Source organism: Anoplopoma fimbria, chromosome 9, assembly GCF_027596085.1.
Source record: "Anoplopoma fimbria isolate UVic2021 breed Golden Eagle Sablefish chromosome 9, Afim_UVic_2022, whole genome shotgun sequence".
Lineage (NCBI taxonomy): Eukaryota > Metazoa > Chordata > Actinopteri > Perciformes > Anoplopomatidae > Anoplopoma > Anoplopoma fimbria.
The window spans coordinates 3,731,887-3,750,769 of NC_072457.1; the positions used below are offsets into that span (position 1 = coordinate 3,731,887).

The 18,883-nt window shown below is 40.9% G+C and overlaps 1 protein-coding gene across 1 annotated transcript; it reads left to right on the top strand.

Annotated features, from left to right (window-relative positions):
* wipf2a (WAS/WASL interacting protein family, member 2a) lies at window positions 1–18,883 on the top strand. Its single transcript, XM_054604493.1, is given in 11 exon segments — window positions 1–439; window positions 6,457–6,625; window positions 7,466–7,598; window positions 9,338–9,405; window positions 9,407–9,500; window positions 10,680–10,823; window positions 10,826–11,365; window positions 13,856–13,870; window positions 13,873–14,118; window positions 16,858–16,959; window positions 17,556–18,883. Coding segments are annotated over 10 exon segments (1,449 nt in total). The 5' UTR covers window positions 1–439; window positions 6,457–6,562; the 3' UTR covers window positions 17,600–18,883.

Below are 18,883 nucleotides of genomic sequence, written 5' to 3' on the forward strand. Positions count from 1 at the left end.
ATCGCTCGGTTCGTTTCCGGGTTTTGCGAGCAGACCGATAAAACCGGAGTATGTCTCCGCTCGCAGCAGGGCAGGAGTGCGGGTAAAGACCTCCGTAGCGACCCGGACAGCCTTCACAGTGACTCCTTTAACACGTCGTTCACTCAAACAAGTGTGAGCGGAACGAGCAGGCCGCCGGGCTGCGCTGACACTGACAGCCGGGAGGTAAACAGCTCGATGCTAACAGGCTAACCGCGGCTAGCTGATAACACTAGCTAGCATAGCGAGCTAACAAGCTAGCCGGCTAACTTGTGGGCTGTTGAGTTACAACACCGGGACCTCCCGTCTTGATTTTTTTTGGTGTCAACCTCAACAGATAGAAGACTTTTTTTTGTTTGTTTGTCATCCATGCTGCTGTGGAGGACCGGCTGATCGGAGCTGCTCTTGTCCCGGCCTCACGGTGAGTACATCCCCGCGGCGCTGACGCTAACCCCGCCCCGCCTCAGAGCTCCAGGTGTGTTTCTCCACTCGGCTGGGGCGCGGCTGAGCTACCTGTGCAGCCTCACGAGCTCTGGTCAGTCCACTGGTGCACCTGTACAAGAAAGCACTGCCGTCTGAACAGGTGAGGGGCATGTGTTTGTGTTGCAGGGGCGTCCCGACAACAACAACAACAACAACAACAACACTTTATTTATGGCTCAACTGGGAAAAATCTACTTTTAAAAAAACTTTTTTTTTTTATGCTGTGGAAGTGTTGTCAGTGCACACACACACACACACACACACACACACACACACACAGCCACACACACTCAGACACACACACTCAGCCACACACACAGACACATACACACTCACTCAGACACACACACACACACATACACACACACACACACACACACACACATTCACACACACACACAGCACACACACACACACACACACACAGCCACACACACACACTCAGCACACACACACACACACACACACAGACACACACACACACACACACACACACACACACACTCGGTGTATTTCCTTAACCACAAAAGCCTCTAACTTCCTCATACAGCCCTTACTTACTTAATTATGGACCATTTAACTTATGTATAAGTACCTGTACACTGAAGAAAGTACTGCACAGTGAGTACAAAGTACTGCTGTCTGAACAGGTGAGGTGTTTTTGTTGCAGGGGACTCTTGAATTTGTCCAACAACATTTGTGATTTATGGAATCCTAAAGGAATATTTTGCATGCTGTTGTCAGTGCCTAGAAACACACACACACACACACACACACACACACACACACACACACACACACACACACACAGGCCTTCAGCTCAGTGTATTTCCTTAACCACAAAAGCCTCTAACTTCCTCCTCCCTGGTTGTATTCCCCTGTGCAGCGTCACACTGTTGATGTAGGTAGACCTCCTCTTCTTCTTCTTCTTCTTCTCTCCATTTAATTACTGTTTTGCTGATCAGGGGTCTTGACCTACTTATGGACCATTTAACTTATGTACAAGTACTTGTACACTATTTTTTTATTTTGGCAAATTTCTTATTGTAGTTTGTCTTATGTTTTTTACATTATTACAATAGATGTGGTGTGTTTCACATGCGTCGTGTGGGTAACAATGCTGGGTGTCATGTAGATCTTTTCAATCAGTACCTGTGCATATACAAGACTTAAAGTCTAGTATCAATACCATATTTTGTGAAATTTAAAGTCTCAGTGTCTGATCCTAGTGAGGAAAAATTTGATGCTTTTTACTCATAAAATAATTGCTGCAATTCAATAGTTAAATATGAGTTATATTAAAATTTTAGGCCTAATGTTTCCTTTTATTTAACCCTGTTAAAGTCACTAATTCAATGTTTCTCAGTGTTTGGAATTGGAGCTTAAGCCTGTTAATCTTATGTGCCGAAAATTAGTCAGAGATAAAGATTTATCTCTTAAAGTAACTTAAGGACAGCAGACAAAGGAGGACAAACATAGGCCAAAGGGTTCTGTATTTAGAGACTTCGATTTAGTTCTTTTTTTATCCCTTTAAGACACTCAATAATTCTTACATCTGTTAATGTTTTTGCTGAATGCTTGTGTCAGCAGGAAGAGGAACATTTTGGTCTTGCATCAGCTGTTATTCAGAATGAAAGAATGAAAAGATATTCCAAAAATAGACAGTTATGTCGGCCGCAACAAGCCCCTACTTTTAATAACCATTAATCTCTGAAGGCTGTAAACTGTGGTTGGAATGGAAAATTCCCATCAGATGTTACCAGAGTCCAAACTGATGTCCTAACAGTTGTTTATGTTGTAAATCAAACTCTATCCAATTCATAGAAAGTCTTTGTACTACCAAAGTACACCAAGTATGTTTTGGGTATTTTAACTCGATAATTAAGACGAAATTATCTTTGATGAAATGTCTGCTGCTGATGGATTAAGCAGTTAACCAACTAATGGTTGCAGCTCTACTTTAGCAGAGTGATTAGGCACCAGAATCAAAGAAAGGACCAGAGAGGCCAAAAGGTATTCTAATGCATGATATTATCTGTCAAATTGGTTTTACATTGCTGAATGACACACTTTTAGGTGACTAAAATGTTACAATAAACTTTCATGAACTGAAAACCCAATATGAAAGGGTTAAAGTTGTAAAATGAAAACATGGACATATACTAGACCGGGATTATGCAGTGGTAGCGACCTGTCAGTCACAGTAGCCCCGCCCTAAAGCATACCCTGCTTTATGGTCTGTTTGACTCTAAATGGAGCATCATTTACTAAATGAACATCATGCTGTATTGAAGAAGACTTGAAACTAGAGATTGAGACCATAAACTCATGTTTACAATGTTTACTGGGGGAATAAATCAAGAGAGAAGTAGAGTCATTTTCTCAGAGACTTCTATACAACCAGAGGAGTCGCCCCCTGCTGGACAGTAGGGAGAATGCAGCTTTAAGGGGGTTTCCGCCTGGTTTTGAAACTAGTCTCTTTGTGGCTTTAGTTCTTGTAAACTCAGCAGACCCCGAAACATTTATTTTCCTCCCGGAGGAGAGGGATACCCCCCCATCCTCAGTTGCTGTCTCTATGCTTTCTGTTTAAACCACGTCGTTGACTGACTGGCGAGCTTGCTCGGTGAGATTCCTTTGGTTTCCCTCGGTTCGAAAAACCTGCCCCGACACACTCAACCAGGCTGCCTGAGGAATGGAGCAGTGGAGGATGAGGGTGGGGTGAGCAGCCAACGCTGCCTGACGGAGCCAACAATGGGCCCAGACAGCTAACTGGTTTGGGGAGATCCAGTGACCTGAAGCATTGTGTTGAAACATTTAGAATCGTTTCAGGTGTGGGTTTATCATATGGACAAGCATACGTTTAAGAAGTTTTTGCTTTGAGTAAATATAAAGTCAGCAACAAGTTGTTTTCACCTTTTTGTCTATTTGAAGAAGTTACAGAAGTGAAAATGAGAAAAGTAACTTCATCATGTTATGGCATTCGTTAATGTTTAGGTTACAATCATCGTACACTAAAAGAGACGTATAATATCATTTAACTGCTGAAGCAACAATGTGAAATTTTGAGCTATCAGCTTTTTTTTTTTTTTTTACAGTCAGATGGAATGCCAGTGAAAACACCAGTGGTACAATTTAGGTTAAGGGTTTCTCGCTCTCTTGAGTCGTTGTTCTGTGTAACACTATACCTACATTGTCAGCCAAAGCTAACATGAAGTTTCAGCAGTCTGACTTTGACAAATCTAGAAGGTATCGCTTCCAAAGTTAGTGTTTTTATTGTACCGAACTCCCACTTTATGTTACTAACACCCTGCAGCTGTACAAGGAAGCACAAAGGTAGAATGTCATATTGATGTTGTAAATTTGGAAGATAAGCCCTCTTGATTTGTGAACGTTAGCTAAGCTATGCGAGGACTGCTGTGGGCTTTGTTCCCCGCTCTGTTTACATTCAGACTGATTGATCACGCAGCGCTTTTTGAAGAATCAGAAAGTTATCCTCTTTACTTGACTACTACAACCGTCTAAGCAGATTTCATTAACGTAGCCCGATATCACAATCTGATCAGCGTACGACACAAAGAAGAAGAAAGGAAAAAGTCCCCTCAAAAAAAACGTTATAACAGGAAAACATGGAAGAAAGTTGGAGCAACTGAGGAGGAATCCACCTTCCAGAATGGACGGCCAGTCAGGAAAGAGATGTTGTGTTTATACAATAAACGGGTTTAAAGCGCCTCTTCCTTTCTCCTGACCCTCGTTGTTTTAAAAGCTCATCTTCTCTTTCACACTTCACCGATGTCTCCCAGGAGCTGCTTCAGCAACTGTTTCCTTCTCCCAAGAATCTCCTTTCTAGAAAACACATTGGGAACAAACATTTGCCTCCATCCATCCTTGTCATCTTGTTTTCATTGAAGAATACAGAATAATCTGGCAACTAATCCTGGTGAGCTCATGTTTTTACCTGCTCAGGGCTTTGTTCTTCTGATAGGTGGGGTGAATTTATTCACCTTTTAAGCCTCGTGAAACCATGAGTAATAATCATGTTACGACACCACGTATCGGCTTTATTAGAGAAAGTCCACCATCACAGACAGATGATTGTCTTATTGGTGGAAATTGTTGGGAGATGTTTTCTGTTTGTCATGTCCTCGTGGACGTGTTTGTCTTAGGAACACCTTGAGCAAACATCTTAAAATTTGTCAGAAACAACCACCTGTAAGGAAACTGCAACTTGATATGTTTTGCGGAGGCAGACAACAGTGCGGTGGTAATTCTAGCTTCTATTCCGACATCTCCTACAGCTTTCTGACAGATATTTTACTCTCATGTGAGTCATCTTTCATGTTAGTCCCAACACAAATCATGTGAATCCTCTTGTGTGCACAGAGGGATGGACTTGTATTTTGTCTTTCTTGCCACAGAAAGCACATTTAATATTGTGCGCTACACAATAAAGCACTTTGATATTGTGCGCTACACAATAAAGCACTTTCACTCACTGCCTTTACAATACAGGGACTTATGTCCACTGAGTCCTTGTTACTGGAGGCAATAATGGAGTCTTTTACTACAACAGACTGAGATGTAAGAAAATAAAAAGCATTCGACTGGTTGAATTCAAAGGCTTTAATTTGCTGGTGAATAATGACGCAGCTGAACTTTACTTTAGCAAAGCTTAAGGTACGATAGAGTACGCTGTGGTACTTATTTGACCTGGTGATCACACTTGTGATGTCAACATTTAGGTTTTGAGCACATGATTGCCACAAATAGATCACTGATAAAAGTACTGTTTACACGTCTGGGGATAAGACAAAGAAGGACAATTCACTTTCAGATGCTTAAGAAACAGGAGGTCAATTGAGTTTATATTTAGCAGCCAAATTGTTTACAGGATATTCAACCTTTGTTTCTTTATTATGCTTCTAATACTTAACTTGTTCCTTGACTAAGCTTGTACAGAGGCAATAAAGTAGTCCATGAATATGAGATATGAGTTTACAGATGATTACAATCCCTCCTTGTTTTAGCGGTCTCACACGTTGTTTTTTTGATTCCTCACAGTACATTTTGTTTGTACACCCTCTGGCGTTTTGGAGAATAACACAACGAACAGCACATAGTAGTATAAAAGCACTACAGTCCCTCTAAAAGGAGCTACTAGCTGTTCAGATCTATCAGGTGTAATTCTGCTACAGCATCACAGCCGTGCAAGATGCAGTCACAAAACTTTACAGGTGTGTGGTTAAGATCGAAAATGAAGGCCGACATGCAAGATGGGTGTGGTATGGGGGGCAGGAAGTGGGGAAGAGGCCATTGGCTGCTGGGATCCCAGTGCAAGATGGTATCTAGTTGTAAGCAAATGAGGCATAACCGCATTGACCTCATATCAAAGCCTCCCGTCCTCATCTTATGTCACCGAGCTGCAGCTGTGGAGAACCACTGTAGAAACCTGCTAGGGTGCAGAGAAATGTTTTGCTCAAAAACCAAAGATTTTCCCCCACTGTGGAAGACATTTCACTGTGGTCGTTTATTTTTTTAATATTTTTTTTCCAACCGCAGATGCACAGAAGGTAGACAGTTCTTTTATTACTGGCACTGTTACCTATGAAAGGTCCTAGAAGGAAACCTACATGTGTTTGGTATCCGTTTGCACCCGCTAAAGAAAAGGTCGAGAAAGCAAGAAGGCAATTAAATATTTACACAATATTACATTTACATTAACATGTAGTTTTCTTTTTGTTTATGACAGATCTTTGTATTGGTAATTAGTGTTTTATTTGCCGGTTTGCTCTGCAGATGAAAGGACTTAAAATGAAATCAAGCAAACAAGAACGTCATTTTGAAAATGTTTAACTTCTTATGAAGCTATGAATACCCAAAAGTGCTTTTCATAATTCACCTAACAGGAACAGCTGATTAAAATGTGTCTGTTGTTGTTGTTTTTTTTTTTTTTTGCAGGAGTCAGCGCTGTCGTCCCAGCTGAGACGGTGACATCACCGGCCCTTACCACCACCACCCCCCCGCAACCCCACCCCACGCAGAGAGGTGCCAACAGAGGGACAGGATGCCTGCTCCTCCCCCTCCCCCCTCCTCCCCCTGGACCCCCGCCTCCCCCACCTTCAGTCAGGTCAGTGAGCAGACTGAACTCACACGGTGCAGCGCATCAATCGGCCGTAGATGCTGCGAGATTATCCAGCTCAGTGTAGCAGAATTCATCCACTAAAGACGGTTTATTGAATCTAAAACTTTATTGGCAAAAACCTGCACAGTTGTACTTTAGCATCTAATGACATTTGTATATTTATAACAAGAATACAAATTTAGAATGACGGCCTCGCTGCCAATCCTTCTCCCTTTTCCTTCACTGGGGGCTCCCTTTTTTAGATGAGGATTTGCCTGTTTTTTTGGCAGCTCTGTGTCTCTGCAGCTCAAGCCCTGCATGCAGAGTGAAGGCGCCCCTTCATCGTTTTGTCTCCATCACTGGCGACCGTGACTGTTTCTAGTTTTTCGAGTGGACTTAACAATGTAGCCTGAGGAACACCACATTTGTCATGCATGTCGTTGGCGCTTCTTTTGTCAGATTGTCTTAAACTTTGAGGACACTACGGTTTTTATTGAGATAAATTACCAGCTCTTTAAGGAGCACAGTCTACTACTGTGAATTACTGAGGCATCTTTCCCAGGAGTGACCTGGTTGACCCGCTGGTTGTAATCCTAAATGACCATTCTTTCTGCAGACACGATCTCCGTTTGTAGAATAACAATCCTTTTATTTGCTCAAGGCTATTTGTTTCCACCAACAATGACACGCACCGTTAGGAGAACAAACTGTTGACCACCACAGCGGTCAAACCCATTTGCTCGGGTCATTTTTAAAGTTCGAACAAACCTAAACATTCCTCTACGGTGCAGACCAGAGGAACTGGAGGTGTGGATACTTTATTTACTTATTAAACTTCCTCCGCAGGCGAACACGACTCCCCCGAAGCTGGGCTCGTCTGACAATAAGAACAGAGGAGCGCTGCTGTCAGACATCTGCAAAGGCGCCAGACTGAAGAAGGTCGGCGTGGTGAACGACCGGAGCAGTCCCATTATAGAGAGTGAGTCCCTGCAAGCTCATTTCACACACACACACACACACACACACACACACACACACACACACAAAACTAATGTGTAACAGTGAGCTTATTTAATTAAACCTATACGCTACGAAATGTAACTTCAGACGCGTCAGCAGTATTTACTAATGTGTTTTTGTGTTCATGAAATATGGGAACATGCAGAGAAAAATCCTACAAATTGAAAAGTTTGTTTTTGACCTTGAAAATGAAACTCAAAGTCTACTAACTAGCTTCTTCTGGAGCTTTCAACCACATTTCATTGTCTTCCAAAAACGCGGCACTGATGAAGTCCAGAGAAGTTAGTCATTAGATCTTGTGTTAAGATTATTATGTCAAAAGGTTCGACAAGTTTTAAATTTGTTTTCATTCCTTTTTTTGGGACTTTGGAGATTTTATCAAGCGTGAGTGTGAGAAAGAAACTTTGTGCTCCATGTTGAGATTGACGCTCTACTTTTATGGCTTTAAGAGTTGGTGACTTTGCAGCATCATTTATCAGTTTAACCAGAACCTGAACTCATCAATTCTGCCTTGTCCTCGGAAAAAAGTCATTTTGACTCTAAATTATCCTTTTTGTACTATTTTTTTTAATGTATTATGTACAGTAAACGGACGTTTTAAAGGCCAGCGCAGATTTCCTTTATTTATTACATGTTTGAACAAAATGTTTATTTATACTTGTGTGCATTTGAATAACACACAGCTGCTTTGTCTGGATTGAAAAATAAACTATTCGCAAACAAACAAACATAAATTATGAATCAAGGCATCGCATGAGTCCACAAAGAGAGGAAACTCTCAAAAATAGAAAATAATTGAAACCAATGTTTTGGCCAAATTCACAATTAAATCATTAAAGCACCTTATCACATACAGCAGCACATCGGTTCAGAAACAAAAGATTTGCAAGAAGTAAGCCTTTCTCTTTCCAATCAGCGGTTACTCCTCTAATATAGAATACAATGGGTCTAGTGTTAATAGCCAAGTATTTCTTAAGGGCTGGTCAATCTAAGCTGCTGTTTTTTTTGTTTTGTTAAACAGTTTGGAGATATTTAATATCTTTTAAGAGGAAGGAGCTGTGTTCACACACACTGTGTGCTTTGGGGCGCTTTTAATACTCGTAAGAAAGAGGAAAAATGAATATTTGTGGAGGTATAGTAGGAAATATAATGATGAATATATTGATAATAAGCTTTTCAGGCGCTTTTCAAAACAAAGCACAGTTGGAATTATTTTTTGGGACCGTTTCTGTCTGGAGCCTTGCTGTCAATTATAGTTCTTGGAAGGAAAATCTGATTCAGCAGGTCAGACTTTAAAAAAATTGGAATCTGCCAAGAAAATTTAAATTGGTTCATCTCTTAACAAAGAATTAATTCTGATTTGTTTTCATTTAGCTGGAGGACGTTTTTGAAATCTAGCACTTTATTTCTGACGGACAAGAGAAACGCTGATGACTATTTTCTCATGGGCCATAATGGTGTAACATATTGATGTTGATGTATATTTCTGTTGTGAACTTATTCAACACACTACTTTTCTATAAATAATTGAAATGTTGCTGATGGAAGGTGTTTAACTGAAGAAATAGTGCAGCGTTTCTCTGCACACTCACACAACCGTGATGATCTCCTGTTCTCTCCAGATATTTGAATATTAAAATGTATTTTATAGTTCTGCTTTCATTTGTTTATATTGTCGCTGGTTTATTTTTTCACCAGAAACTGGAGGTGGCGGAGGAGGTGGCGGAGGAGGTGGCGGAGGAGGTGGCGGAGGAGGTGGCGGCGGTGGAGGGAGGAGGTGGTGGAGGTTTTGGAGGCGGAGGGCCGATGGGGATGGGAGGCCTTTTCCAAGGAGGTGTGCCAAAATTGCGCCCAGTTGGAGGTAAATTTTTAAATCTGATTATTTATTTAGTTGATGTTTTCTTGACGTTTGTCTGTTCAGACGTCATAAGCGTCCTTATCATTTGTGTGAATAAATAAACCAGAGAGAGGACGTGAAGTCAAAGTCCAGTTCCATCATTGATTATCTATTTATAGTTTATTCAGCAGCACAGACGAAGACAAACAGTTTATCTGCTCAAACAGAAGAACTGAGAAAGTTTAGTTTATATGCACAATTTAAAAAAAAATAAACAAACTTAACACAGACTTTTAACAATGCTATAGAGAACACAAAAGTCATATTTATAAGATATGAATATGTTATATTGATGACACAGGATTTAAACAAGATAGAGGATATATAATAACAACAAAAAAGACAGAAAATGTGACAACAGAGAGCATATGTACGTTAAAAACTCTTCTATGGAGCTTTTGCTTTGATTTCTTCTCTCAGCAATCTGTTCCTCCACAATCATTTCGTGGTGATAGAAGTCATTCACGCAGAATGTTTTAAAGGCCACGAGCCAAGAAAGTAGATCTGGACACGACCGCCGTTATTTCCGGCTTAATGGACCCTTTTTTTTTTTTTTTTTTTCACTTCTCTGTGACGTGTTTGTGGTCGGAGATGAAGCAGCGGAGAACGAGGGGATGTGAATTATGAATGAAGTTCTTATTTTAGAAATGTGACCTTTGACCTCTGGGATTTGTTTTAAGGCAGAGGTTTTGCCATACGGATATCGAGGGAGTTAACCTTGTTATTGTTATGGTGTGTTAGACCATTATGGGCTGTGCTCCAGATCAATGATCAACACTTTCTCATGCATTTAATTAGTTGTTTTATCCCAAAACCAAGATATTCTTTCCTGGTTATTTTATTAATTAACTTATGTCTCAATTTATAAAAAAAACAAAATATCAATAGGCGGCTTGTTGGGCGCTTTAACCACAGCAAATCTTTAAGCAACGCATCTATCTCGCCTGTTTGCGGTTTAATTATCAGTTAATGAGGGTCATCTATCGGTCAGAAAAATCTGTAGTTGCAGAGCTGAACTTTATTCCGTCCTCTTAGTGGGGAATCTATAAAACATCATCTTTACCTTCAGCACGTCTGACGAGTTCAGAGTGTGTCTTGTTGCTCTTATGTCCTAAACACCGTCTCTCTCTCTACTCCACCCAGACGGTTCAGCCAGCGGTTCGGTGGGCCGATCCGCCCTGCGTCCTCCGGGGTCCCGGTCTGCGGCCCCCGCCCCCACGGGACGCTCCTCCTCGCCCTCCCCGCCCAACAAGCCCTCTCCACCGGAGCACCAGCGCTCCCACCGCCCTCGCTCCCCGACATCTCCCGCCCCTCCAACCACAACAACAGCAGCAGCTCCTCCTCAGCAGGGATGAAGCACAGCACCTCCGCCCCGCCTCCTCCTCCACCCTTCAACAGAGGTGGCCGCAGCAACGCTCCGCCCACTCCCAACCAGAAAGCACATGCCCCGCCTTCCTCCTCCTCCGCTCACAGCAGAGAGAAGCCCCTCCCCCGACGCCCAGCAGAGGCCCCACCCCCTCCCTCCTCCGTGAAGCCGCCTCCGTCTTCCAGCAGGCCGCCTACCGGTGGCTCCTCAGCTGCTCCTCCGCCTCCTCCGCCATACAGACCACACACATCGGGCGGCGTCTCCAACGGGCCCTCCCACGTGGACGGCGGCGGCGCTCCAGAGCTGCCGCAGAGGCACAACTCCCTGCACAAAAAACACTCATCGGGAGGCGGCACCCAAGGACGCAGCCACGCTCCGCCACCTCCTCCCTCATCGTCTCCATCCTCCCAGCAGCCCAGCAGACCGCCACCACCCGCCAGAGAGCCACCCGGACGCAGATCAGGTACAAACACCCGCACTATGAACTGTCAGTATTCACGTCTTTTTTTTTTAACAGGTCACAACGTAATACTGCAGTTTTGTCTACGTAAAAAAACAATCAAAGAAAAACAATTCAAGATCTGTCACAAGTCTGTCTGGAGATTATAAAGTGATGAAGTTACATTTTATTTGTGCTTTAAAAGGCAAACTTAAAGAAAAAGTCAATCTAAAGACACAGTTCTGCTGCATAATATCCAAAGATATACTTCATTTTAATGGGTCCCTTTTTGTGTAATTTGTATTTTTGCCCAAATGTAGAGCGTTGCACGTTCTCGTTTTCTGTATATTTGAAGGATAGGGTTCATCATAATCTATTATTACCCGTCATTTTAATTAGATTTTTTTATTCAATGAATATCTCCTCACGGTCCGCTAGCTAGTGGCTCGCTGAACTGTATTTGTGTGGGGTTTTTAATAATGAATTTACAGAACATGTTCATAGATTATGCATTAATCACGACATGGAAAGAAAAATATGAACTAAGACACGTCACTGACGCTCCGAAGCCTCCAGTCCGTCAAGGTGGCAGACGACGGCCTTCAGATATTTGAGTAACTGCTCAAAAGAAAATTCAGCCAATGGTGGAAAATATGTGGTTAACGCAGCATCTGGACCCAACCCCAATTATAACCAGTCTAATGGGGTTAGATGGGGTTCCCATGTGTTGCTGCAGGTCTCAGGTCTGTGTGTTTTAACACCCGAGTGGATCTAAACAGCTTCAGTTTCAGCGATCCAGAGATGCAGCCGACAACTGTTTTTATTATTGTTTGTTCCCCCTCCCTCCATCTTTTGTCAACTCTGCAAAAAGATGTCAGCATGTTTTACTGTGTATCTACACATTCAGGATTAAGTGTGTTCTGTATTTTAAGTGTCCCGTTGATGAGGACAACATCTCAGTCAGAGGAATGTCCATTCAGAGGCCAAAGCAAGTTTTGACTCGTTGTCTCTGAGCCTCTCCATAGTTCTGAAACATTCCCTCCACGCGAGGCTCACCTGCTGTAGGGTCTATTCACTGATATATCTGCGGCTGCTTCTGTTGAGGAGATTACGGTAGTTTGTAATGTGTTGTGGATGCGTTTCTGGCTTGATTTGGTAGATGCTTTGTGGATAACGACACGCATTTGACGCCTCCTTATTGTTTAAGTGTGTAAACCTGGAGGTAGCTGCATGTGTGTGTTGAGGTTGAAGGAAATACTTGAGAATTTTAGTCAGAGTTTAATGAACAGATGAGCTCTCAGATGATGATTTTGCAAGTTTTATAACTCACTGGAAAATATATAAATATGTATGTATTCCTAATTTGAATTCAGAGAGCACACTAAACAGGAAGGCACTTGTTAGCCCGAGCTCTGTGTTGTGATTGGACGACGGAGCGGTTCGCCACGAGGCCTCCTGGTTTCTCTGCATTCCTGAAGCCCTGTGGAATATTCCAGCATTCCTCTTCACTTTCACTCACACTTCTCCTCTTCATCTTTTATGCAGGACGTCTCGTTTTCTCTCATTGTTCCCAGCATAACATTGTTCTGCGCTCCTCGTTGGGCTGTTTATTTTTATTTTCTGATATTTAAAAGTTAAAATTGCGTGTTACTTTTACATTACATTTTACATTACAGTCATTTAGCAGACGCTTTTATCCAAAGCGATAAAAGCACTTGAGCTCCACAGAGGCTGCTGTGTTTGGTGGAACTGGAAATGATCTCACAAGTCACAATTTATAACCGGTTCAGACAGCAGTTACTGATTCATAGAAAACGTTACTGTAACCAACAGCTCGTGGTTGGTTATGGGTGACTTATGGGCTTTACTGCTGTTTATAAATTGACTGTGACGCCTGTTTTGCCAACGAGTTTATTGTGTGATGATCCAAACAGTTTTACATTGCTAAATATCACTATTTTGCAGCATTTAAAGGACCATTACGTGTGGTTCTGTATATGTTCAACAATTTAAAATGGATTGATTCAGTTAATGAAGTAATTTGTGAAGTTATTTAACAAAAATCTAAACACTCTCTGCTTCCAGCTTCTCCATGTGAGAATGTATGCTGTTTATTGTAGAGGAATCAAACACAGATGGGGAAAAAAAAAAAAAAAAAAAAAATCCAAAATAAGAAGAAGAATGGGATTTTTAGTTGCTGACAATAAAATAAGGTCGCTTTTAGAGAACTGATTCCCAAATCCAAGATGTCCGAGCCTCCTTGAAAGCACCAACAGTGGAACATCTCTTAGTATCGGACTGCTAAAAATATCTAAACGTGAAATTATGTCAAAAATAATTTATAATATGTTTATAAACTACTGGATGTTGGTGCTAAAAGCTACATTTTAGCACCAACATCCATCAAAATCACTTTGAAATAATAGTTTTAATTTCTACAACATGGAGAGTAACATCACACATGTCATCCTGATTGTGTGTTTGTGTGTGTTTTTGTGTGTGTGGTCCCCACAGCTCCCCAGGTGCCCCCTCTGGATCTCGTAACGGCGGTCGTGACGGCCCTCCCCCCCCTCCTCCGTACCGCGTCCACAGCTCTGCGGCCTCAGAGGCGCACAGCCGAGCGGGCAAACCGCCTCCACCTCCCTCCTCTTCCTCCTCCATCTCATCATCATCATCCTCCTCCTTGTCCTCCTCCCGAACCCCGGCTGGACCCCCTCCACCGCCCCCGCCCATCCGGAACGGCCACTCCTCCATCTCCTCCTCCAGGTCCATCATAGGTGAGTCGGGCGTCGTCATCTTCCTCCTCTCCTTTTCATGATTTCACCGACGACGGCTGATAAAATATTTGTGTATTTACTTATTTTGACTTCTTAGTTTTACAAAACAGGAGTTACTTCTGCAGGAGTTGAGAAGGAACATGAACGCAGGATTAGAAATTGGAGTGAAGCATTTATTAGCAAAGTTTCCATCAAAAAGTAGTTTTTTTTTGTCCACTGAGTATATGGAGTTGGTTCATCAAAATAAGCAGTAGGTGGCGCTAATTCTCCAGTGAGATTCCATTATACCATTGAAGAAGAAAAGGGCCCAACCAGATGACTTAATTTAAAAGAGAGCCAGTCAAACCACAAATATTGATTAAAAAAAAATGATGTAGTATATGAATTGTCCAAGTGTTTATCTTTTGCACTTCCTCACATTTTGCTTTAATTGATGCTTCAACTTTTCCACCTCAGCCAAGTGTAAAAAACAATTCGATCTCAGTGCTAACAGATGTGACAGTTAATGCGTCCTGATGTGATCGTATGATAGAAGTCGTATTTTAATGTAACAGCCTTCGTTTTTGTAAAAAAATAGATTGTATCAATATGCTAATTTAAATAATTAACAGCGTTAAATAACATAAAAGACCAACACAAAATACAAATTAAGGAATATGTATTTTTTTATACTTTGTTGTACAATTGGACTAAGGAGAAACCAGAAGCGCTCCTGTTTTTTTACTTCTTATTCTTAAAGATGAATTTTAAGTGAATTTGTCTGCAGCTTTATAAAGGTGGACTAACAGGAGAAAAAGAAAAGAAAGTTCAAAATGAAAGCAGTCGAGAGCTGATTTTTACTCTCTAGTTTGGGTCAAGCTTCAAAAACACAGAATCCTACATCTCCCATAATGCAACTCAGCATCTTAAATTTAAACCCCACACCCTTTAGATGCTCATGCAGACTTTCTGTACAGTATATTTTGGGCGTACGGAGGACATTAAACAGCTGTTTCACCACTTAACTAGTGACCCTAAATATCCAAAAACAGCGGGATGATTTCATGCAGCCAAACTTCTTTTTGCACGAGTCGCAACAAAAAAAAAAAAAACATCTGGCAGATCTAGATTTTAAATGTGAAGAGACGGAGGGTGATTATTTCAAATTAAAGGTTTGGACCGGCTGCTGTTGTCTGTTTTTTAAATGAGAAGCTGTGTTTTCTTTCTGAATGTAGTTTTTATCTTTGACTTTTGTATCTGCCGTTCAGTTATTCTCTCAGCTGTGTGTTTAGTCCTCGGCCTCAGGAGTTGTTAACGTGGGTTTTTTGTTTCTGATCCTGATGTTTTGGAGGTGATGCTGGTTAACGGCTCCGATAGTCAAATAATCCACAGCAGCCATGCAAACGTGGCCTTTATAGTTTCCTGTTGTCCCGGAACAAACCAGGAGTGACGGGACGCTTCCTAGAGTACCGCTTCATGTTGTACATGTACACACAGAAAACACATTTATACAGGACCGCCACAACATTAGGACAGTGACATGTTGTTTGTTTCTGATTCAGCACATTTAATATTAAGTTAAAACAACACATTTATAAATGTTTAAGGTTCTTTCTCACAACATCAACCAGTGTTGGCATAAATTCTTGAAGAAAACTTGTAACCTTTAATCCTCCAAGGAGATTAAAGAAACCCAAAAAACACGTAAGAATTCTTGATAAATTGAAATAAATTGAGACGACGTTTAACAAAAGCAAAATTATATCAAAACAGCCGTTGACAAACTCCCACACAACTCAAGTAGTATAATCAAAGTCCCATTTATTCAGTCGTGTGATCACTATTTGCGAGTACTTCTTCACTAAAACGGTGGTATTCAAAACACTTCCTACTCTTCCGGACAGTTGAGATTGTTTATGTTTTAAATAGTTTGGTTGTAGAGAAGATTTCAAGGTAACACGGGTGGGTCGCTGATATTCAAAGTATTCCTTAAATGATTCAATTAGTTGACTTATTTATCAGTCTAGTACACAAATGAACCACACAATACAAAGAATAGTGCAAATAGGAACTTGTGCAAAAAAGAACGTAATATAAGTTTAAGCGAATGTTTTTTTACTCTGCCAGAAGAAAAGAAACCACATTAAAATACATGCTTCTGTTATAATACTTTGTGACTGCAGTATTAACACATTAAGAAGATGTAGAAAATGCATGAATGTTGTATCAGGATGCAGAATTAACTAAGAAGTATGAGTAAAGTTCTTGCACACCATAAAGCCACCTGTGTATGGGGATTTTACTTGATGATGAGGAACAAAATATTGTTAATAAAGTTACAACAAGTGTGAGTACAAACGCAAAAAAGGCTTTGTAGTTTTTGAGATTATTTTGCAGTCTATAGCAGAGAAGCTACTTTATACCTGGTTTAGAAGACGCAAAATACTGTATTAGTATCCAATAAACATCAGATATTTAATGGTAGTTTTAGTGTTTGATTAAATCTTGTTTTTTAAGGAGCTATTTTTTTACTTTTATTGAACTTTAATGAAGAATATTATAAACAGTCCCAACACAACAACACCAGTTAATAAACCCTTACAAATGATCGTGCAGTTGAGTCAAAATGTTTTCAAGAAAGACTGAATTTGCTTGCGGTTGTATTTGGATTAGATTGTTCGTGCCTGACAATTATAATACTAAACATAATTGCCTAATAATAAACATTATAAATGTATGTTTTTTTTTCTTCTTCCTCAGATGATTTTGAATCCAAGTTTAACTTCCACCCCATTGAAGACCTCCCACCTCCAGAGGAGTACAGGCATTTCAGCAAGGTCTACCCCAGCAAAACCAACAAGGGTACGAGTACTCAGAGTACTGTTGTTTTATTTAAACTATCCGGTACATTATCTCGGCTGCTTACGAGTACTTTTGCATTTCCATACTGCTCAGTGAGAGGGGTTGTAGTCACGCTAGTTTGGTTTATTTGACCATATGTAAAAAAGAGACACAAAACTTGAGGTAGAACAACTGTGTGTCAGGAAGAAGTTTAGATTCATGTGACAAATAGAGTGGATGTTTAAATATATTTAAAATATATATATGTTAATATATCTTTATTGATATTTTTATCTATATTTTTATATTTATATATATATATTTTTTATTTTTTTATTTTATATGGGATAGTTGAATAAAAGGCACAACTCCAGCTGATCTTTACTTCTAAACACCATCACAAAGTCATAATATTAATTCTCTTAACTGTTCCTTCAGTTTCAGATTTGTCTCACATCAGCAGAATACTTAGTTACTTATTTCCAGCTTCTTGTCTGTCATGTGGAATTTATAGCCCGTTTATCACAGTTAATAATTTCCACTCTGGTGTGTTTTGAAGTGGAGTAACTGACCTGTAGTGACCCCCTCCTCTCTCTGTCTCCCTCTCTCTCCCTCAGCCATGATGAGAGTAGCTCCTCCAGCGCCGCCGGTGGGGAGGTGAACGGACCTCCGCTCAGGACTTTAACTCTCCATCAGCCGACTCCGAGGACGGTCGGGGAGGAGAGAGAGAGAGAGAGAGAGGGAGTGGTGAAGAAGAGCTCTAATCACACAACACACTACGACACACACTAACACTAAAACCACCAGCTGGAAGCACAACGTAAACACCGCGACACCTCAGCAGGTTTGACACGACTCGCCGTCACCTTCTGTCTTTGCACGAGAGAAACAAGAAACGACAAAAAAACAAACACTGACGCTAGATCAGAACCCGACGTCTCCTCTGCTGACCCGACGTAGAGGCTTCTGCATCGACACTAAACATATCAGGACCAAACTCCAAATCTGTGCATTCCATCTTTTTATTTTATTTGTATCCATAATCATGATTATAATGGTGACTTTCATAATTCTGAATAACGTTTTGATTTTATTCTTTTTTTTTTTTGGTGTCAGCATTCATTTTGTGGAAACTGTCTTTTATTGAATTTATATTTTCAGCAGATGAATTCCAACAGAACTGATGATGCCATGAATGTGTGGGGGGGGGCGGAGTGACTGTTATTTATCTTTTATTATTGGGTTATATTTTGTCTTAAATAGCCATTCCAGGAGTGCCAGGTGAGGGTGCGTTTGAATCGAACTCTCTTGTGTCAGTGTGCCAAAACCTGGGTGGAGTCAAACGAACTGCACAGGACAGTTTCCATACATTTAATTCCATATTTAATTGAGATGTTTTTCCAAACAGAAAGCAAACTTGCAAATCTCGCCAAGTTATGACAGAAGCTGGTAGTTTATTTTTTACACTAGGAGAGGGATTATTTCAAGTTTGTTTTTTGTGCCCCCTACTTTCCTTTATTTGGGTTTTTTAAATATTTCCATCTTGGGGCGATTGTTGCACGGAAGCTGAACAGCTCAACCGAGACACTGTGCACGACGCTTATTTATGCACTTATGATGACAGAAGACCCTGAGATCAGGATTCACGACAGACATCTAGAAAAAACGACTACAAGGCTTCATCCCTGATGTGTTTGACAAACTGTAGCTCACATAGTCAGCATCGTTCTCCATGACACACTGTGAGTCCAGAGGCCAACACTACATTATTATTTGTTTCCTGGACCGAGTTTGAGCTGCAGGTTTGCAGTGCAGAGTTTTAAAGGTGTTTATAAGGGATCATTTATCTACTCCCTGTCCGGGGAAGTCGATCTGAAAGCTAAAAATTCTGTTCTGAATCCTTCATTTAACTTTTTCTTCCGGTGACCCCTTTTTTTTTTTTTTT